The sequence below is a fragment of the Nematolebias whitei genome, chromosome 2, assembly GCF_014905685.2.
Source record: "Nematolebias whitei isolate Nwh7 chromosome 2, NemWhi1, whole genome shotgun sequence".
Lineage (NCBI taxonomy): Eukaryota > Metazoa > Chordata > Actinopteri > Cyprinodontiformes > Rivulidae > Nematolebias > Nematolebias whitei.
The window spans coordinates 21,472,491-21,494,527 of record NC_056499.1 but is presented as its reverse complement, the minus strand read 5'-3'; the positions used below and the strand labels follow the sequence as shown (position 1 = coordinate 21,494,527).

At 39.7% G+C, this 22,037-nt stretch overlaps 2 protein-coding genes across 2 annotated transcripts in view; one reads left to right on the top strand and one right to left on the bottom strand.

Moving 5' to 3' along the window:
* LOC119426243 (isocitrate dehydrogenase [NADP], mitochondrial) overlaps positions 1-13,752 on the bottom strand; it is a 14,399-nt gene extending 647 nt beyond the window's left edge. The window contains exons 1-14 of the mRNA XM_037693796.1: positions 13,503-13,752; positions 13,037-13,282; positions 11,237-11,481; positions 9,106-9,200; positions 4,910-5,068; positions 3,265-3,356; positions 2,993-3,158; positions 2,639-2,799; positions 2,418-2,561; positions 2,195-2,331; positions 1,889-2,040; positions 599-711; positions 361-458; positions 168-260 (exon numbers count right to left, since the gene is read on the bottom strand). Of these exons, the coding sequence (XP_037549724.1) occupies positions 168-260; positions 361-458; positions 599-711; positions 1,889-2,040; positions 2,195-2,331; positions 2,418-2,561; positions 2,639-2,799; positions 2,993-3,158; positions 3,265-3,356; positions 4,910-5,068; positions 9,106-9,200; positions 11,237-11,481; positions 13,037-13,282; positions 13,503-13,646 (2,045 nt within the window). The 5' untranslated portion in view covers positions 13,647-13,752. The remainder of the gene's footprint in view (positions 1-167; positions 261-360; positions 459-598; positions 712-1,888; positions 2,041-2,194; positions 2,332-2,417; positions 2,562-2,638; positions 2,800-2,992; positions 3,159-3,264; positions 3,357-4,909; positions 5,069-9,105; positions 9,201-11,236; positions 11,482-13,036; positions 13,283-13,502) is intronic.
* Positions 13,753-14,226: 474 nt separating this feature from the next.
* On the top strand, positions 14,227-18,158 carry si:ch211-107o10.3 (uncharacterized protein LOC407663 homolog). The gene is made up of 7 exons (XM_037690768.1): positions 14,227-14,478; positions 15,017-15,157; positions 15,411-15,602; positions 15,775-15,936; positions 16,080-16,196; positions 16,372-16,576; positions 17,930-18,158. The coding sequence occupies exons 1-7, from the start codon at positions 14,403-14,405 to the stop codon at positions 18,024-18,026; spliced, it is 990 nt and encodes a 329-aa protein (XP_037546696.1). The 5' UTR covers positions 14,227-14,402; the 3' UTR covers positions 18,027-18,158.
* Positions 18,159-22,037: the final 3,879 nt, after the last annotated feature.

Genomic DNA, 22,037 nt, shown 5'->3' with positions numbered 1-22,037 from the left:
TTAAAACAATTAAAGACCTGAAATATTTCAGTTGGTGTGCAATGAATCTGAAATATATGAAAGTTTCATTTTTATCATTACATTATGGAAAATAATGACCTTTATCACAATATGCTAATTTTTTGAGAAGGACCTGTACATGGAGACAAACGAGAATCCAAACTCACTTGGTCAAGCCGTGAATGCATCCTGCAAGATCTTTGGTCATCACACCCCCTTCCACAGTTTCCACACAGACTTTTTCTAAAGTCTGACAAAACCTGAAGAGCAATAAAGCAGTTTGACAGAAACAACAAGAACTTGATTTTATACAAGTGTGTCTTTAAAAAATACAAACAAACAAAAAAAAAAAAAACCTACTTTATTAGTTCAGAGTTTCCATCCAGTTTTCCTCGGTGCTCCAGTCCCCTCGTCCATGCAAAGATACTTGCAATGGGGTTGGTGCTGGTTGGTTTGCCCTACAAAGAAACAACAACGCAGACTTTGCGGTTCAAGCTCACAGAAGAACTGTTCAGTGAAAAAGTCCAGCCAGTCGGTCACGGTCCAGAACAAGTAACACAAACATTTTATTTTGCCCTCATCAGTGACCATGTCTTACTATTTGATGTTCGCGGTAGTGCCTGGTGACGGTGCCATGAGCGGCCTCTGCCTCGATCGTCTTACCGTCTGGACACACCAGCACCGACGTCATGAGACCCAGAGATCCGAAACCTGAACACGAAACAAAATGTGGCATTAGAAAGTAATACAGTAATACCAGAATTTCCGGACTATAAGCCGCTACTTTTTTCACAAGCTTTGAACCCCGCAGCTTAAACAGTGCTGCGGCTAATTTATGGATTTATTTATTTATTTATTTATTTATTTGACGGGCTAGCCAGCTTCATATTGCCAGAACATTTAGTCTCACCACACCCGGGCACTCGCATTGCTGCCCAGTACATTTCTATCTTGGGGTGGGGGGTCCTTGTGACTCAATGAGATTACGTGTATAAATGAAAGGTTAAAAATATACATAAAAATCTGACCAAAGAAATTACCGAACATGTCACCTTCCTGTTCTCTCCGCTCTTCCCCGTTGTGCCCATTTTATTTATTTAGTGGGCACGTCTTATATTCGGGTGCACTCAATAGTCCGGAAATTACAGTATATGATTAGGTGTGTCACAAAAACAAATTTTGCTTGACGATTAATTGTATCAGAAATTATTGCAATAAACGATAATATTGTTTGAAATTTAACGATAATTAATTATCAAATTTTAGAAGAAATGCTGATTTGTTTGGAGTGTAGTACCTTTTTTTACCACCTGATGGCAGTACAAGACTGAACTAACTGATGGATAGTTGAACAGCGTGTCTTCAAGAAAAATGGGAGGGAGGGCCCTTGACGTGACATGAGCTGACATGATGAACGTTCAGTGATTTGAGCTCTTTAGCATAGCATTTTTCACACAAAGCTTTTAATAAAAATTCAGTAAACAAGTTCTCAGCTTCTTTTTGCAAAGCAAAATAACTTTTTACACAAAGGCACGGGGTTTCAACCGTGAATTTGAGAGCTCGATAAGACGGAGGTTTATTCCGGAGGTCGGCCTGTTAGCTTAGCTCGTAGCTTAGCTTCTCAGCTTAGCTGCTTTTAACGCACCAAAAACACGATTTGGGATCGTTAAAAACAGATTTTAAAGAGAAAGAGAGGGGTCAGTGAAGAGCACCGGAGTTGAGTTTTTTGTCATCCATTGTCTTTAGTAGAAAGGGAGACATGAAGAAAATGATAAAGCCGGTAAATGAAAATGAGGTAGATAATTTTCATTCATCATGTGATTAATTGATATATTGTTTATCGAGACAGGGCTATATAGGATGTCAGTAACTAGCTGTAATACACTACCCTGAGCCAGAATATCTGATTGCACATCTCCATCGTAGTTTTTACAGGCCCAAACAAATCCTCCGGAGGACTTGAGGACCTGGGCCACCATGTCGTCAATGAGTCGGTGCTCGTACCAGATCTTCAGCTTGTCAAACTCAGGCTTGTAGGTCCTGAAGGAAAATAAATAATTGCAACACAGGCAGGTAAAATCAGATGACTGGAACTTTTTAGATGATCTCGAAGCAAAACTTTGAGATGTGCCAGCGCAAAATAAAAGTTCTCCTTGATGCGGCGCTCGGCGCACCGAGTCGACGTGCTTCTTACGTCTCAAAGATTTCCTGGAAGATGTCTTTGAATCGGCCATCGTAGGCCTTCAGGATGGTGTTCTTGGTGCTCATGTACAGAGGCCACTTCTTCTGGATGGCATACTGGAAGCAGCTGTGAGCGAAGCCACTGATGGACTGCACAAAGATAGTCAGAGAGCGAACACATAAAGACATTTTTTTAAGCAGATTTGATCATTTTGGTCTCCATTTAAATATCTAACCTCATCGGTGTTGTACATTCCCATCCCACAGCCCCCAGCGGTGAAGTTGTACACCTCCCACTCCTGCAGCTTGCTCCCATCACTCGGGGAAAAAACTAGCTTAAACTTGCCGGGCTTGTCGACAACAAAGTCTGTGGCTCTGTACTATTAAAATTTAAACATTAGTATAAAAAGATGCTCATCTTTTAAATTAGAAAAATAACAGCCATCTGTATAAATACCTGATCACCAAAAGCATGTCTGCCAATCGTTATGGGTTTTGTCCAACCGGGAACGAGACGGGGAATGTTCTTACAAAGGATTGGCTCTCGAAAAACTGTGCCGCCCAGGATGTTCCTGATGGTTCCGTTGGGACTTTTCCACATCTTCTTTAGTTTAAACTCTAAAATAAGAAAAGGCGTATGCTATTTTGACGATGTAACCACGGCGTGCAAGAGTCAAGTGACCAAATAAAACCTCAAAATGCAAATGATTTGTACATGTTGGTCAAAGACTACCATAGATTAAATGTTCTTCGGTTAAAGGCTTGAACTGGTACAAAGATGGACCAGAACAGATGGAAATGTCGGACTTGCCTTCAACTCTGGCTTCATCAGGGGTGATCGTGGCACACTTCACAGCCACATTATATTTCTTGGTTGCCAGAGCGGAGTCAACGGTGACCTGGTCGTCGGTTTGGTCTCTGTAGGGCAGGCCCAAGTCGAAATACTTCAGCTCTACGTCCAAGTTTGGCAAGATGAGCTGAGGAAGGTGACGACGGGTTATTTGTGTCAAAGAAACACTGCAGAGCAACCTCACGCTTGCTCACAGGATAAACCAAAAAACAGCTACTTTCCCCTCCGTCTACCTTTTCTTTGATGAACTCCCAAATAATACGAGTCATTTCATCTCCGTCCATCTCCACCACCGGCTTGTCCACCTTGATGCGCCTTGTTGAGTCTGCAAAAAAATAATGCAAATGAATGAGTGCTGAAAGTTGGCGCTTAGTAAAAGTTGTCACTTGTTTTAAAAAAAAAAAAAAATTGGAAACAATTTTAATTTCTTTATTTAGCATTACAGCTGTTAGCACTCTGTGTCCAAAGATTTCTAATGTTTTTTTTAATGCCAGCATCCCTGTCACAGAGGATATAGATTTCTATATTTCATAAACCTCTTTTATAAAGACTCAAACAGCCACTAGGGAGCACAAGCCAGTGTTTCTCTTGTGCTGGGTAAATAATGAGGGTTGTGTTAGCTAGGAAGGGCATCCGAAGTTTTGCCAAAGCTATAACGTGTGTTCATCAAAGCGAAACTATACCGGATCGGTCGAGGCCCAGGTAAACAACGACCACCACCGGTGCTGTTGACAAACAGGGTGCCGGCGGAAACTGTGCTCCTCTTAGTCGAAGACCACGAGGAGGGAAATGTGTCAGGAGACAGAGGGAGAAGAGGAAATTCAAGAATGTAGGACTGAGGGTTGCAACTCTAAATGTGGGGACAAAGTCAGGCAATGGTAGAGAGCTGGCTGACATGATGCAGAGAAGGAAGGTAGATGTTTTATGTGTCCAATAGACAAAGTGGAAGAGCAGCAAGGCTTGCCGCATTGGAGCAGAGTTCAAACGGTTTTACCATGGTGTGGATAGAAAGAGAAATGGAGTAGGGGTGGTCCTGAAGGGGGAGTTGGCAAATAATGTAGTAGAGGTGAAAGGAGTGTCAGATAGGGTGATGTGTCTGAAGGTGGAAGTAGAAGGTCTGATGATAAATGTCAGTGGTTATGCTCCACAGGCTGGATGTGATGTGGAGGAGAAAGATAGATTTTTGAAGAATCTGGATGAATTGATAGGAGTATTTTTTCCAGGAGGAAATAGTGGTGATCAGAGAAGACCTGAATGGACATGTTGGTGAAGGAAACGGAGGGGATGAGGAAGTTATGGGTACGTTTGGTGTCCAGGAAAGAAACCAGAAAGGACAGATGGTGGATTTTGCGAAGAGAATGGAAATAGCTGTAATCAAGACTTATTTCCAAAAGAGGGAGGAACATAGAGCGGCCTATAAGAGTGGAGGAAGGAGTACGCAGGCGGACTACATTTTAGAAGAGGAAACCGAGGGAAACTGGAAGGTTGTGGCCTCTTATAAAGAGTGTTTCTGCCAAACACCGTGGCCTTGGGATTATATGAGGTCTCTGATAACAGTTATTACCTGGTTGAACCTGGATACCTGTGGACTCAGACCCAACAGGATGCACATGTTAAGGTGTGTTAACTGCTTGTTCCTAAAGCAGCGAGGAAACATAATAAAGTGATAAACGGAACCGCTTTGGATCTGGCTGGATGTGTGAGTGATTCATCAATGGCTTCATGCCAAACAGTCACTTCCTATAATGGTTTTGTAAATTTACCTATTTTGTACATTTATCGACACGTGTGACCTCGTTCTTCCCGCGAGTCACGCGCATTTTGAGTCACGCTGTTGTGATTTTGAGTGAAAACAAACAAAAAGAAAGTTGAACTTACAGTTTCTCTTTTGTGCGGGTCTGTGCTGGTAAAGGACTGGTGAAACCACGGCGGGGTTCGGGAACACCCCAGTCCAGGCTGAGCTCCTCCACACGGTCGTTAGAGCCTTCAGGTGACGCGCCATGTCTCCACAGGACTTCACGGTCACTAACGTGGCAGCTGGACCCGGAGCCTCTTAAATTATGAATGAAGAGCGACGCTGCAGAGCCCGGTGACACCTGCTGACGCAAGGAGAGCTGCACTGTACGGCAGGCCGTTGTGACATATAATCAAATCTATCAGTTTCTAATTCCGCCCTGTTAAAGACATTTTTACTCAACCAAATCAAAGTCATTTAAAGTAATTTACCTACTATTAGAAATTATATTTTAGGTTTTATTCAGCTTTTTTTTAATTTAAAAGTACATAATAATGTTATAAAACTTTACAAGAAACAATATATATTATTCTCATATTAGTGGTCAATGTGTCCTTAAATTAAAAAGTGGTATGGGAAATTGTTGAACTGTTTCCAAATACAATGTGCAGTTGTTTAGCTATGTTTCCTATTAATTCAGCCAAATGCTTTGTTTACGTTGAATACGTACCCGCAAATTGCATATCGGCATACTGCATCTGGAAAACCACTTTTTTCAAACCTCATTGTTTGATATACAAAGTACAACGCCTGCTTTATTATAATATAAATATTATAGAATCACTATGCTTTGAGGAGGGCAGCACCGTGGCGCAACTGGTAGAGCTGCTGCCTCTCAGCGAGCAGGTCCTTGGTTCAAATCTCAGTCCGGCGACCCCCGTGACCCAAAATGGAAGAAGCGGGTAAAAGAAAATGGATGAATGGATGCACTTTGAGGAGGTTCTTTCAAAAAATCCTACCCTTCTACCCTGAAGCTGTTAGACTCATAAATCCATAACCCTAACCAGGAAAATCAAGGAGAAAAAAAAATCACTGTATGCCACTTTAATTGGTGATATGTGACTTGTCTGTGCTGCTGATTATCCATACTGATGATCTCTTGCCTTTAAGCTGCTGTATTCATACATATCTGCTCACAACAGACTCATGTTCAGGCTGCTGTTTAATATACCATATTATTTTACATTATTAGTGTTTAGCGTATAGACCAGGGGTGCCCAAAGTGGGGCCCATGTTTGATTTGGCCCACCAGGAGCTGTCCTCATTACTATATTAAAGTCTCGTAAGCCAAAGCACTGTATTTTTATTCCACCATTGGAATGAATCAACACTGCTGGTGTTGGTCCTCTATGCTTTCTGAGGTCCAAGGTCAATGCAGTCGTCTACCAGGAAGTTTTTAGAGCACTTCATGCTTCCTGCTGCTGACCAACTTTATGGAGATGCAGATTAAATTTTTCAACAGGACTTTACAGCTGCACACAGTGCCAAATACCAGTTCCTGGTTTAAGGACCATGGTATCCCTGTTCTTAACTGGCCAGCAAACTCACCTGACCTTAACCCCATAGAAAATCTATGGGTTATTGTCAAGAGGAAGATGAGATACACCAGACCCAACAATTCAGAAGAGCTGAAGGTCACTATCAGAGCAACCTGGATCTCATAACACCTGATCAGTACCACAGACTGATCGACTCCATAACACACCGCATTGCTGCAGTAATCCAGGCAAAAGGAGCCCCAACTAAGTACTGAGTGCTGTACATGCTCATACTTTTTATGTTCATACTTTTCAATTGGCCAACATTTCTAAAAATATATTTTTTAATTGGTCTTAAGTAATATTCAAATTTTCTGAGATACTGAATTAGGGGTTTTCATTAGTTGTCAGTTAAAATCATCAACATCAAAAGAAATAAAAATTTGAAATATATATCAGTCTGTGTGTAATGAATGAATATAATATACAAGTTTAACTTTTTGAATGGAATTACTGAAATAAATCAACTTTTTCATGATATTCTAATTTTATGACCAGCACCTGTACATTTACATACTGAAATGCCAAAATTTATATATTTGTTTTAATTACCTATATATTACTTATTGCTATATTTTGTGTTCTGTAACGTTCTTTATACAGAAAGTAAGGTTAAATAACTATAAAAATAAAATTACTTTACTTAAAGAAATACTTGCATTTCATGTATTATATTATCGCATTTGGCCCGCGGCCCTCTGATAGATTTTCGTTTTGGCCCTCTCAGGGAAAAAGTTTGAGCAACCCTGGTATAGACCTTTGTATACTGTTTCTTTTTATGCTTTATATTTTTGCTGTTTTTTGATGTAACTGGGACCTTGAGTACACAGTTTCGTTCCACCTCATGTACCACATGTGATGTGAATGACGATAAAGAACCTTGAACCTTGAATTAAACTCTGTATTTAAAAAAAAATCACAGACATCACATAAAACTATATATATATATTTTTTCAATATTACAACCTTCTGGCATTAAGAACCAATTAAAGAATTGTTGTTGTCAGATATGCCTTATTTTTTTTATCAAGCAGAAGAAAAAAACACGGAATCACAAAACAATATGCATCCCTATAACAAAAACCTGCAGCAGATTAAATCTGCTAATCTGTCTTCTGTTAAAAAAGGAGTGCTCACAGCTTGGAGAGCTGTAGCATAATGCAGATTATCATGAATCATGACTCCAACACCAGAGATGTCAGTGGAAACACGAGAGAGGATCACGACGCTCCTTCAAATCATGAAGCGTTGCAAAAGATGTCCTAAACTCAGGACCGAGTCCAAATACAGTGGCTGTGTGAGAGGAACATATAGGTAGACCAAGGAAGCATGAAGAGAGAAAACTTCAAGCAAAATGTCTTGAAAACAGGAAATAAACAACAAAATGAATGAGAAACAAGTGGGTGGAAACTGGAGTTGATGTCTGTGGCTGAACTATAAGAAATCGACTAAAACAAATGAAAGCTCGAGCAGAACTTTATGAAGACGGCTGCCTGAGGAAATGTCCAGTCATAGATGATTTGGGCCTACATGTCACATAAAGGCACAGGCTTAACAGCAGACATTACATCTTCAATGAACGCCAAGGTCTGTCATTTTAGACACTTTTCTGATTCCACCATTTGAAAGGATGCTTGGTGGTGATGACTTCATTTTTAAAGATGATAAAGCATGTCACCAGAGAGCAAAGAGCATGAAACATTTCCTTAAAGAGAGACAGATGTCAACGGCACATAATTAGTCCAAAATATAATCCATCTGAAAATCTCTGCTGAAAATGGAAGAAAATGTTCCTTGACGAGGCTGAACCCATCAACATCTGTTTCAATGTTGACGTGCTCATGCGTGCTCATCTGCTCATGCAGACTCATGTTCATGTTTGTGCTGATGTTCGACGTGATGTTTTTATGCTATTAGTGCTTAGTGTATATTTAGTTGATGTTTTTCTTAGTTCATATCTTAGATGTTATCATTGTTTTTCTTTTACATTTTATTGTTGGATGTAACTGGGACCCTGTGTACATAATGTCGCTCCACCACATGTACCACATGAGGTGCGAATGACAATAAAGAATCTCTGACTCTGACTCCATGCAGAGCTTATCTGGCAACATCAGCGAGAGACAGAAAGACTGAGAAAACAGTTTGTTATTAGTAAGGTCCATGTTTTAAAGAATTCAAGTTGTTAGAAAAGCCAGAGATCGTGCACCAAAGAGCTTGTGTTGCAGTCTTTTTCTCATGATTCCATATTTTTTACCTCTACTTGACCAAAATAAAAAAACAACTGTGACAAAAAGATATTTATTTATTTAAATTCCATATTTGAGTGGCACGGTGGCTCTGTTGGTAGAGCTGCTGTCTCTCAGCAAAAAGGTTGCTAATCCAAATCCTGGTCTGGAGACCTTTCTGGGTGGAGTTTGCATGTACTCTCCGTGCATGCGTGGGTTTTCTCCAGGTACTCCAGTTTTCTCCCACAGACCAAAAACATGCATGTTAGGCTGATTGGTAACTCTAAATTGTCCCTAGGTGTGAGTGAGAGAGTGAATGTTTGTCTCGTTCGTCTCTATGTGTCCCTGTGATGGACTTGCGATCTGTCCAGGGTGTCCCACACCTCTCCTACAGTGACTGCTGGATATAGGCACCGCACCAGTGACTTAGTATCTCAGTGAAAGATAATGGATGGATGGAATATTGAAAGAAGACAGCTGTGTGGCATGTCTGATCTATTTTATTACACAGACCTAGTGATGTGAAAGAACATCCTCTAAGCAGGGCCGGCCCAAGGCATAAGCAAACTGAGCGGCTGCTTGGGGCCCCAGGGCCACTAGGGGGCCCCCTAAGTGGAAGCACATATTTTAGGGAGTTTGTGAAGTATTGAGGAAGAAGTAACATAAACAGGTTAAATGTGTGGGTAATGGTTGTTTAATATTTTAAGTTCAGCGTTTGCAAATTGTTGCATATTTTTACACAGTTTTAAGAACTAATTATTTAACTTTAAATTTAGTTTATAAGTAATTGTTCATTTACATTATTTAAGTATTTCATTGATATTTTATTTTGTCTGTTTTGGCACAATTTAAGTTATTTTTATGCATCCAAGTTATTTTATCTGTTGTTTGTTGTTGACCTTGCACTACAAATCATTTTGAATATTACTGTTTTTTTTGGTTATTTTTAGTACCACACATATAGGATAATGTAAACAGGGCTGTCAGAGTTGCAATGAATTTATGTTAGATGAGTGAATGATCTGATCATCTGACTCTTGATTGCAGTAATCCACATTATTAGCAGAAATAAAGGGCCCCAAACCAAATATCACTTGGGGCCCCATGGAGGCTTGGGCCAGCAAAGAGTGGTGATCCTATTTTTTTTTTTTTTACATGGACTGTAGTTCAGGGTAACTTTTTATGTGTGATTTCAGTTTCCAATGAGAACCTTTAACGACCAGACTGAGTACATCCAGTACTACTTTGTCATTCAAAAAAGCACATTTGACATATTCTGACTTTCTTCTTATACAGTATATAACTTATATAAAAAATATTTGTATTTGTGTGTACATATTTGACAACGTCTGTATATAAATACAAATATCCATGCCTATGTCAGAGCCCCTTTTGTTTTTCACAAAACAAAATAATCATAAAGGACTGTTCTATTCATGTTACAGTTGTGTGCATGTGTGTGAGAGCGTCATCAAATGTATTATAACAATAGCTGGAATTTTCATTTTGACCAGTAATTTGTGGACATCCACATTTAAGTCTATTTATTATATGATAAAGTTGATTGACATATAGTGACGTGAAAAAAACGCTTCCCCATAATAGATCAATATGAAGGGCTTCGTCCTCAAACTCAACTTTAACCTACATTCTTCTTTTTATGCTACGGTAAAAAAAAAAAAAAAAACCTGGTAAATAAGACTATTGAACTTGTAGCAAGATAATCACAGAACATGATTAATCTAGAGTATTCACTGTCTTCAAGCCTGTGTAGTAGAAGAGCATAATAAAGCGGGACAAAGCAGAAGTGATTTTGCAAATAAAAAGGACAAAGATTTGATTAAACAAACTAAATTAAACAACCTCATGATGCGTTTAGTTGCAGTTTTTGCTGGACTGAAGGAACAACCTCCCAAAATGAGACCTGGAACCCATTCGGTAGCGACACAGAGCTCAAAGTCCAAAACAAAAATGTCAAATGGACAAACAAACTATTGCCAGACAATATAAACAAGGTTTTTTTATTCTGTTTCAAAGTTTTCCAGCTACTGATAAGACAACTTGGTGCAGCTAAACTGTCAACTTGCTCCTTTTTCATCATGTCAAACAAACAAAAAAAACAAGCTAAAAAATAAAATCCAACATTAAAAACAAACATTTAAATAAAACACTACGAAAAAAGGACAATTAATCTCAAGGCATTTTTTTTAATGAGAGACACAAAAGAAGAAACATTTGTCTTTAAACCCTGTGACAGTTGGGAACAAATTAAAGTAACATTCAGAAACAATCCCTCGTTGGTTTCTATTTATGTGCCACAATCTTCCCTGTAACAGCTGCAACAAAAAGGCCATTAACATCCCAGTTTAAAAGGCAGAATGGGAAATGAACCGGTACATCAAATGAATGCTGGCTCGTGTTTTAGCTTAGTCATAAACGAGAGAGGAGTAAACCTGTCGACGGTTCCTTTAACTTCAGTTCATGAACAAAAAGGAAACGCAAAATTAATTTCAAGTTTATTGAGAAATTATGGACGGAAAAAAATCCTTAAACCATCTATTCAGTCATGTATTTTGAAAAAGAAAACCTTCGTACTTCTATTCAAATTCCCATTCACTCCGTCAAACCTTCACATGTTTGCTACAGGGCAGAGGAGCTCAAAGCGGTGGCCACGGAGCCTTTCTTGTCGGTGAAGAAGCTCTTCAGCAGCATGACTTGACCGATGCCGATGGTAAACAACAGGGCGGTCTCCCCGATGGACCAGTACGTCACCCTCTGAAGGAGGTGCTCCGCCTTGGTGCGGTCCTGCGCCTCCCTGAGTCTGTACCACGTCTGCGACTCGGCCACCACCTTCAGGATCTCATGAATGGCGACGCAGGACGACTCCAGCTGAAGCCAGAGAGATAAACAAGAAAACAAAAGCGGGTTTACTACCAACTCTAGGGCATAAAAATAAACTGTTCTGCAAACACCGATCATCCTGCTCTGATGCAAAGTTCTGGTGGGAAACGCAATATGGGTCCTTTTGTATTATTTAAAGAGAGGCATCCAAAAAAAAAAGGGTTTGGATTACACCGAAGATTGCAGTTCCAGTTTTATTTACAGAACCATTTGTTGCAGACAGTAGTTTTTCAGTCATAAAGGACATTTGCATGGACAAATAATAAAATCAGGCTGGGTTTGATTAAATGTTCAGTTTACACCACCCCATTCTGCAGCTGCATGAAGTACTGCATGATGTCCAGGTGTAAGATACAGCGGGACATGTCCAAATGTCCCCTGGTCATGAGATGAAGGGTCAGACAGCAGCTAGTTTGATTGTTGTTGTTGATGTGGGGATATTATATTATTATTATTATTATTATTATTGTTATTATTATCATCATCTCATTTATCATTATCAGGTCTCTCTTGTAAATGAGTCCTCGAGGCTCAATGGGATTTACCTGTCTAAATAAAGGTTGAATTAATTATTATTATTATAGTACAGTAAGGTCTCCAGCACTAAAGACCTATGGTTTTGGTCCAATTGGTAGTCTAATGAATAGTATTTCATGCTGTCATGAAAGGCAGACAATCATGTAATTATTTGTCTGTACGACCATCTGTTAACAAAATATCCCATAAACCAGAGGGCAGATTTTCACGATACTCTCTGAAATTAATCAATAAAAGTACATCCACAAGTGATTAACTTTCAAAGTCAACTAAATCCAAGATGGATTCCACAGCTAACTGCTCTTAGCAAACATAAGAATGACAGTAACTGTTATTTTGACACGTACTGAGCTCAAGTTTGGTGTGTTAGTACCTGCAGCACATGCTTCAAGCGCCCACAGATCAAGCAAGATCTAGCGGGCGAGGCAGCCTTCAAGGAAAGCTACTTTCATTTATTCTAGCCATTCTGTTAAATCAAGAGTTTAGACAAACTAAAAGCCATGTAAGACTAAAAGTGAGCAGACGGTATGTCATGCATTTTGTAGCATGCTAAAATATTACCACAAATAAACTCTAAATGATAGTTTCTTAAGAGATAAGTTAAAAGTAACTTTGTCTCCACCCAGTGGACTTCACTCAAACTGTTCTACTGATACTGGTTGATCCACTATAGGAGTGTACTGTTTAGTGGGGAAACAGTTTGTGACTCCTCAGATTGATGAAGCCCTTCGGATGAAGGGTGGAACACCTCTCAGCAACAAAATAAATAAAAAGAAACTGTCCAGATGACCTGACTGAACATTGTTGGAGTCTTTACCTGGATTATTGAGCATGAACCTTGATGTCTACTGAGACTGTCCCACTCAGCAGCTCATAAACCAATAATAAATATTGCTGTGGTAACTCCTTAAATTGGGTAATACTTAAAACAAGTCACTTGTTTCTTTAGGCTCAGTCCTTTCGATGACAACATGACAATGTTTCCTCTGCAGGCCGTGTTACGTACCTGAGTCAGAGCTGTGCTCCTGCTCATGCTGTCCAGAAGAGGAGCCTCCTCTCCATGGCGGAAGTACAAGTACACAATTTTGTGTGTGAAGGTGGAGAACTCGTTGCTGAAGCAGACTCTGTAGACCCCTTTCTTAGTTGTGGTGTGAGCGAAGCTGTCATACTGCTTCTTCTTTTCATTGTACAGGACATTGTTATGGGGATCAGTGACGAGGCAGTCCACATCGTAGTTACCTCCTGAGATGACCTGGGGGAGAAAACAGTTGTTGACAACAAACAATACATTGCAGCTTAACACAACCTGAAAATGACATATTTGTAATATTTACACACATGGACTTCACATATACTGATGAATTGTCAACAATTTAAAGAAACAAATAGTGATATTTCTTGACTTTCAAGAGAAAGAGCTAAACAACAGTGAAACGTTGAAATGTAACAAGTTTGGCAGCATCTTAGCTCACCTGGAAGTCCATGTCAAACTTCACATCTGCGTCCATGTCCTCGTAGAAACATTGTTTATGCTGGTCAGGAAGCTCAAATGTTAGCTCTGTTGCTAACACCACAAACACACGCAGCAGCAAGCAGCTCAGCCCCAGGTAGAGCATGATGAAAACACTTTAACAGCGCAGAAAGCTGCAGAGAAACCTGCTGGTTTTCTGTTGTTGTTCTCAGGATGGAAGATGAGACTCTTAGCCCTGACGTGGCGCGAGCGCAGAGGACTTCCGGTTTGTTCGTTTATTCACTTAACTGTTTTAGTAGAAATTTTTAATTTTTATAACTAAATTTTAACAAAGTCCTCTTTATGGAGGCAAACCAATGCTACAAACAAATAAATAAATAAATAAATGGAGTTAAAAAAGGACAAAATTCCGACAGATGTGGAAGCCGTTTGAGCATCGCAAGTTTCAAAATAAGGTCACAATGTTTAATCCTTAAGAAGTTTGTCTACGGGAAACACGAGTTTTAGGTAAAAATATAAAGTAAATGCCATAAAAAATAGACAATAAATTGTATTTAATGATCTTATATAGTGAAAAAACGAACTTAGAGGCTAACAAAACATTATGAAACACTTAAATCTACTTGGTTTCTATGGCAATGCAAGTAACTGAAATCGAAGTCTTATTCTGAAACACCCAGACCCGACGACTCCACTTCCGGCTCTATCTTCACCTTGACACAAAGTAACATATCCAAGTGCAAACGGGGGGGGAAATGTCATTTCAGGTCGTTTCCTTTTAATTTACCTAATATTTTTTAACAAACGAGAAGGCGTCCGAGTAAAAGGGCAGATATTTTGAAGCTGAAGTTTACGGGAATATTTAATTGCATTTATTTGAGAGTTGGCTAATAGCTTGAATATGCAAAACTACGCACAGGCTGTTAAGGACTTTGTAGAGAACCATGCGACTGGGCTCACAGTAGCCTTTGTGACAGGTAAGTTGATTTGATGATTACACTGTGTTACATAAACTGTGTTTTGTTACATTTTGCATGTTATGAAATCAGTAACTGGCTGCTACTGAAAACATAGTTCTAAGCTATTCTGTTTTTTATTCTTAACTCAAATATTACAGGTTAAAACCTGTATTGCAGGTAATTAAGCTCAGTCTGTTCAGACATGCTGCTAATAATGATTAATATCTAATTGTTCAGTACACTTAAATAAACATGAATACAGAAAACGTTTTAGTATTTTATAAACATAAACACTCTGCTCACCAATATGGAGTTCAGTCCATTAACTATAAACTCTTGAGCAAGGCTCTCTGTCAGTTTGTGTTGTACTGGGAGGTTTTTTCCCCCTCAGTATGAATAAGCACTTAAATGAAAATGACATCAGATTCATAGAAACTCAGGGATTTTAAAAGACAGCAATAACAAACTGTTTTGCTCTATTTGATGCCACTGTTTGTTTTTTGTCAACAGTGTTAATGTAGAGCCACATTACTACATTAACGTGTTGCTGTTTTAGGGGTAGGCGTGTTGGCCTTCCGAAGATGGATGGCAGGCAGCGTGTGTCGGAGCAAGGTCAGGCTGGATGGCAAAACAGTCCTGATCACAGGAGCTAACACTGGCATTGGGAAGGAGACCGCTATGGACATGGCTCAGAGAGGTGAGAGTGAAGAAAGACTACTTCTGTTGATTTTAACCATTAGAACAATTACATTTGATTGCTACATGTGCATTAAAGTGAGCAATAAAGCTAAACTTAAATGAAAATAATTATTTACAGTAATATTGCTTACTTCAATGTATCTCAGATTTTAAATATAGTGGTATTAAGTATTAAATATTGTCTCTGGTGTCAGCATTTTGCTATAAAGAACACACACTATTTATTTGTTTATTTATTTGCTTGTGTCAAGGGGCCAGAGTAATCTTGGCCTGCAGAGATATGACCAAAGCCCGAATCGCAGCAGATGAGATTCGTCAAAAGAGTGGGAATGGCAACGTGACGGTGAAGAAACTGGACCTCGCCTCCCTGCAGTCTGTCAGAGACTTTGCTAAAGATGTCCAGGAGAACGAGGACCGCTTGGACGTCCTGATCAACAATGCAGGTCTGCAGTTTTCTCCTCCTTCATTCTGCAGTAGTGATGTGTTTTCTCGTTGGTTGGACATTTTGGAAAGCAGAATAAATAACATAAATTTGAGGTAAACTTTATCAAATTAACTGGTTAGTTTCTAACTTTCTTTTTACTTTTTATCTTGTTATTGTTTTATTATTATTAGGCATTATGATGTGTCCGAAGTGGAAAACCGAGGATGGTTTTGAAATGCAGTTTGGTGTGAACCACTTGGGACATTTTCTCCTCACCAACTGTCTCCTTGATTTGCTGAAGAAGTCTGCTCCAAGTCGCATTGTCATTGTCTCAAGCCTTGCACACGAGAGAGGTAAAATGTTATATTATCTCTTTTTTTCATACATAATGATTATTCCAACTGCATATAGCAGTCATTCATGAAGTATTTTATCAGTAACTTATTCATATATTAATGAAGTATAATATGTTTTGTTATGAAACCATCCCTTGCAGGTCGAATACATTTTGATGACATTAACCTTGATAAAGAATACAAACCAGAAAAGAGCTACTACCAAAGCAAGCTGGCAAATGTTCTCTTTGCCAGAGAACTGGCTGCAAGACTGCAAGGTATTCTCCACTGTACAATCATTTTTGTTTTTAATGTAGCATTGTTGAAAGCACATGCATTATATAATGCTTGTTGTGTTTCATTTTAGTTCCCTGTGATTCTCAGTGTATTTTTCTCAGTGTGGTGTTTCATACATGATGGCTAACATTTGATCTGTTGGACCTCTCTCATTAGGCACCAATGTGACCGTATACAGTCTTCACCCTGGGGTCATCCGCACAGAGTTAGGCCGCCATTCGCTTCAAACCATGGCTCTGTGGAAGAGGATTTTGTTCTCAGTCCTTATCTTTTTAATTAAAAATCCCTGGGAAGGAGCCCAAACTACCATCTACTGCGCTGTGGACGAAAGTGCTGCAAACCAGAGCGGCCTCTACTACAGGCAAGTACATCTGACCGCAAACAGGAAGTGTATGAACTAAAATTTTAAAATGTTATTTTTATCAGAATGAAATAAAAAAAATTAAGGTAAATTCAGTTGATTGTCACAACTGTTACATTTTTATCTGCCTAGCAGATGATTCTAGTAATTTATTGCAAGGTGTAATAGTGGGCATCACCAAAAAATTAGCTTCGCTTGCGCTCAACCGCTAAACACGTACAAAAATATTTCAGAAGCTGAACTCTCACCGCTCAGACGACTGTCAGTCTGCGTCATGCATCTTCGTCTCTTTCTAGCTGAAGCTGCGTCGACCAATCACGTCTTGTCACATGTGCATGTCGTGTGCCTAACGGATGCTTCTAGACGCACCCACAACACACAGGAACAAGCTCGTGAATTTTGTTAGAGGACTTAAAGTTGGCTAACTCTTAATTAGCAGAAGCTAATTCCACTGATTTCCAAAATTGGCAAAAATGCTAATCCAAATGCGAATTGCGCCGCTCAAGGCATGTTGGAGTATGTGCTACATTCATTCTGGGATACTGCTTTTGAAAACTTTATTTCCTCTTTTTCTGGATGTAAATGGCTTTTTTTTTTTTGGAAGATTTCTTCCTCTAGTTTTGGATGTTATGCATCTGGAAGGATTTTTACTGAAACCTTTTTACATTTGGACATTTGCTATGAAGTGTAACCATGGCAACAAGGTGTGTTTTTTTACAACTGGGAGCAACTTATTAACATCTCAAAGCTCAAATATTACCTGAAATACAGCCCAAAATCCCAAATGAGTTGCTCGAGTGGCTGACTGCTGAGATCCTGGAGTTGGCAGGACACATGGCTCATGCCAACAAGAAGACCAGGATCATCCCCTGACACCTGCAGCTGGCTCTCTGCAATGATGAGGAGCTCAACAAGCTGCTGAGAGGGGTGGCCGTCGCTCAGGGAGGAGTTCTGCCCAACATTAAGGTGGTCCTGCCGCCCAGGAGGACCAAGAGGTCTGCCAGGTCCAGGTGAATGGATCGGCATCTGTAGCCAGATTCTTCAGATCCACTGTGGGACTATTGTGGGAGATCCTTCCTGCCTACAGCCATCAACTCTTAATGAAACCAGAATGAGCTACAACAGCATTTAATTTCCCTTTGCGATTAATAAAGTATTTTGTATTGAATTGAATTGAATAATCCACTAAACAAAAAATTAGCTTGGCTGTTAGCGGTTAGCAGATTAGCAGAACTGTGCCCACCACTGGCTAGGTGTATGGTTTATTTCACACTCTTTTGACTATATACCACACATTGTTGCTGACATTTAATTTTTTTGTATTTTTTCTCTTCTTCTTATTTCTCCGTTCAGTGATTGTGCCCTGAAGACACCGGCACCTCATGCTCTGGATGATGCTGCAGCCAAGAAGCTGTGGAACCTCAGTGCCTCCATGGTTGGACTGGCTTAAACACGGGAGCCTAGGATGCTCCTACAGTGGCTACCATTCCTGCTGTAGAGTTAGTATTTTTGTTTATTTGAATGAATAATGCACTGAAATCCTTCATTATAGTCCAACAGGTTGAAGGGTTTTACTTTACATTACCCAAGATTTATCATTAGGTCATTTATTCAAGAGCTAAAATATTTTTGCGCTATTTAGTCTTTCTCCATCTATATAACACGTATCACAGCTTTGTCTTTTGCTATTATGCACACTTTGTGATTTATTCGACAATTATGTCTGCTGGATGTGCCTGTTCATACATCTTGTAGGCTGAATACATTGTTCCCATTAAGACACAAGACGCGTAAAGGCTTTAAAATGCTGCATTTATTCATAGTAGTTAACATTTGCAATTGATTCACTGAAGTTAATACTTGTTTAAGCAATTTGTATCAATGTGTCACTAAAGTGATGAAATCATTTGAAGCAAATCAAAACGTTTTATATAAAGGAAGTGCCCTTTGACCCGCACTGATTGTGGTGTTTGATTTTAATTTTTAATGTGTCAAGTGGAGTAGGATCCTCTTTGAGGAGTAGAGAGGGAAAGTGTGTGGGTATATATATATGTGTGTGTGTGTGTGTGTGTGATGCCTTCAAGGCTCAGAGCTGTTATGGGAAGCACAAAAAAGAAGACTGTCAGCTCACTGAGCTGCACCCTTGTGTAAGAGTGTTTTAGATCCAGGATGATCTTTGAATGTCTTGTTACTCTTTTTTATTTTTTTGAAGAGGACCAGTTGGTGAATGTGTTCAGTGAATGATAACTTATAATGGACTAAGTGTGCAACAAGAAGTTTGACATTCTTATCAATAAAAATGTGATTAAAAGTAGCTTTTTTTTTTGTCTTTCTGTCAGTTTTGACTGATGTGTGAAAATAAGAACAGTTTCAAAGTTAGGGTTTTTACAAAGTTATATACATTTAAAGAGGATTTCATATAAAGGTGAAATAAATGAAAGTTGTATTTTTTTTTGCAGCATTTTAAGTTGCAGCAGGATGTTGGTTCGAGCTCCTAATGTGTAGCTCACTTATTAAAAAACACAACAGATTTCCTAAAGTTATAAAAATCATAAAGAGCTCAGGTGCTTGGGAAGATTTCTGATCATAAAACCAAAACACAGAAAACATACCCAGTAAATTTATTTTCTCATATCAGAAAGAAGTCTTTGCACATTTCAATGTTACCAACTTGTTTTTTTCCTAATATTTTACATGTGTAGATACTATTTATAGTCTTTGTTTAGCTATAATCTACACACATAGCTGTGTTACAGTTGAAACGTCAACTCTTTGGCCTAGAAGTGATGTTAATATGACAGTTCAGCACATTGAACTCACTCAACCTATTAATCACTTCACATACCGGTTATTCCATCCACAGCGTACAGTTAATTACATTTTTCTTGCTGCATCATGTCAGGTTGTTTCAGAAAGTACAATTTTTGAATTTTCCAGTTTAGTTGGAGCACTAGAATAGCTCTAAATTATAGTAAAATTGTTGATTAAAGAACATAAAGTGTTTGAGTTTAACACATTAAAAAGCATCATTAAACGTGTAAAAAAAAAAAAAAACATCAATAAACAGCTTTGGTCAACTTGTTCAACTGCAAAATACACACTCCACATAACCACCAACAAACCCAGTAAGCGTTAAAATGTGTCCACAAGCGTCCCTGATCCAGGTGTTGGCTCTTCAGGACCTGTCGGTAATGTCATACACATGCCCTTATCAGTTCTCCGTCCAACGGATTCAGAATCTATAGCTGGGCTGGAAAAGTGATAAGGAGATGTGAGAGACCACAGAACCACGACTGCATCCGTTTACACGGCACCAAACCAAACCGTGACAAAGCTCATTAGTTCATGAACCAACATGGCATGAGAGAATCTGCAGAATTTTTTTCTAGATCCCAACCAGGGCTTTCATAAAGCTGTCATCTCTTTCCTCCCACTTCCAGCATTGAAATAAAGAAGTTCCTGCAGTTCAGGGGAGATTTGTTCCTGAATGTCCCACCTTTCAGCCAGAGAAGACGTAAACCATCTTTGCCCGCTTCTCAGGTCCACAAGCGTTAAAGAGACTAGCCACGCTCGTAACAACCAGGCCCAGTTGGTTCCAGCAGCAGCCCTGTACTGGTTGACAAAATTTTAAGACACACCCCATTGATGAGTTTTATTCCACCGGAGCCCCGCCTGGCTCAGGGAGATCTCTCCTCTGCCATTGGTCTGTGCTCAGAACTCGCCATACCTGCCCCCTGGCTTTTGAGGACGTGAGCCAAAGAGTTTGTGTAGTTGTCAGTCACGTGGGAGATCAGTCGGTGGGATCCGAGAGCCCAGGTTTGGAGGGGTGTGCTCCCCACAGGTGTGGCTGTGAAGTACATTCCAATATGTACATACCTGTCAGCTTCTCTGGTATTTATCTGCTCCTAGAAAGTAAGACCACTGACCATTTACTCTCTTTCATCCTCTTGGGGCCCAAACTGGGGGAGAAGGAAATAACTGTTGTTTCACGTGCGCACATATATGAGTAACTTTATCCCCGCACTGTTTGTCTTTTCTGGTTTCCTTTAAAGCGTGCTGCTTCCTTCTCATGCCACTGGCGTCCGTTCAACAACAGTATTATGTACGAAACAAGGCAAATACTTGTGAAACCTGTGACACTTCTGCTTAACGCAAAAGACAAAGTTCACTTTGTGCCTAAAGGTAAAGTATGAACCACAAACTGCAGGAACTGTGACTGACTTTTCACCAGTGCTGCAACGTGAGAGAGGGAGCTTAGTGATTTCTAGGAACAAGAGCAGAATTTCAACATACACCCTGACAATATGGCATCGGTTAGTACAGGTGCAGGCAGTGGCATGTACTTCTCCCCCCTCAGTAAAGAACTTGAGATCATCTGCGCTTGTTTTCTCCCTCTGGAGATCATAAAGCCTCTCAGAAAATTCTTCTTGTCTGCCCGTTTGGTATGCAGGTGTCTCTCTGATCCAGTCATATTCCTCATGCCTTTCTTCTTCTTGCCGTTCACCTCTCTGTCTCTCATTTTTACCAGAGTACAGACGCGAACATCGTATGCCTCAGGCAGGTGTGAAAATGCAGATTAGCTGCTTTTTGGAGGCCTACAACGGCACGGAGAACATGGGCTCATGCCGTGACTACCTATGAACGAGTCTGTGCCTGTGTCGAGCTGAGTCAGAGCCGCCACAGTGACTAAGGTGCTCTCCGTTGCCAGTCATTCACACACAGTGCAGCTGCAGCCTTCATTAGTCACTTCAACCATTAGGCGTGCTGCCTGTGAATAAAAGGACACAAAGATATGTAAAATAATTGCAGAATGAAAATCTCATTTAAGGCTAGAACCTTACTGATGACTGTCAATGTTATCGCCAACGATAGTGTTCTGACCAGCCTGGTCATGTATGAGGAACATCTGAGGGCCCTGAAGCAATGAATTCATGAGGTCTAATAGATCGAGCTTTCTTCCTGAAGCTGTCATCAGATTGGTTTGGAGACCAAGTGAACTCCTCTAACTCTTTAATGTGTGAATGTGAGTGTGTGGTTTTGTTTCAGGTTACATTGTGGAGACCAATTTTGAAAAAAACGACATTGTGGGGATCATCTGTTCCTTATGGGACCCAAAGCCCGGGCTCCATAAGGATAAGTCTCGTTGCTGGGTTAGGGTTAAGTTTAGGGTAAAGGTCAGGGTTAGGCTATAGAAATGAATGAAAAATGAGTGGAAGACGATGCAAAGTCCCTGTAAAGATGAAAAGACAAACGTGTAACATTGCACCAAACCACATCTGTGACAATATGACAAATATTAGCTTGTGACAGCTAATAATGTTTATTGCTAATGCACTATGTGAGCTGTATCATGTTACAGTATCTATCTGCCTTACCATCGTAATTCAATCTCAATGTTACTACTTGTGCAATAACCTGTCACACAACCTGTGTAGTATATGTTAATTATGTGATGTATATA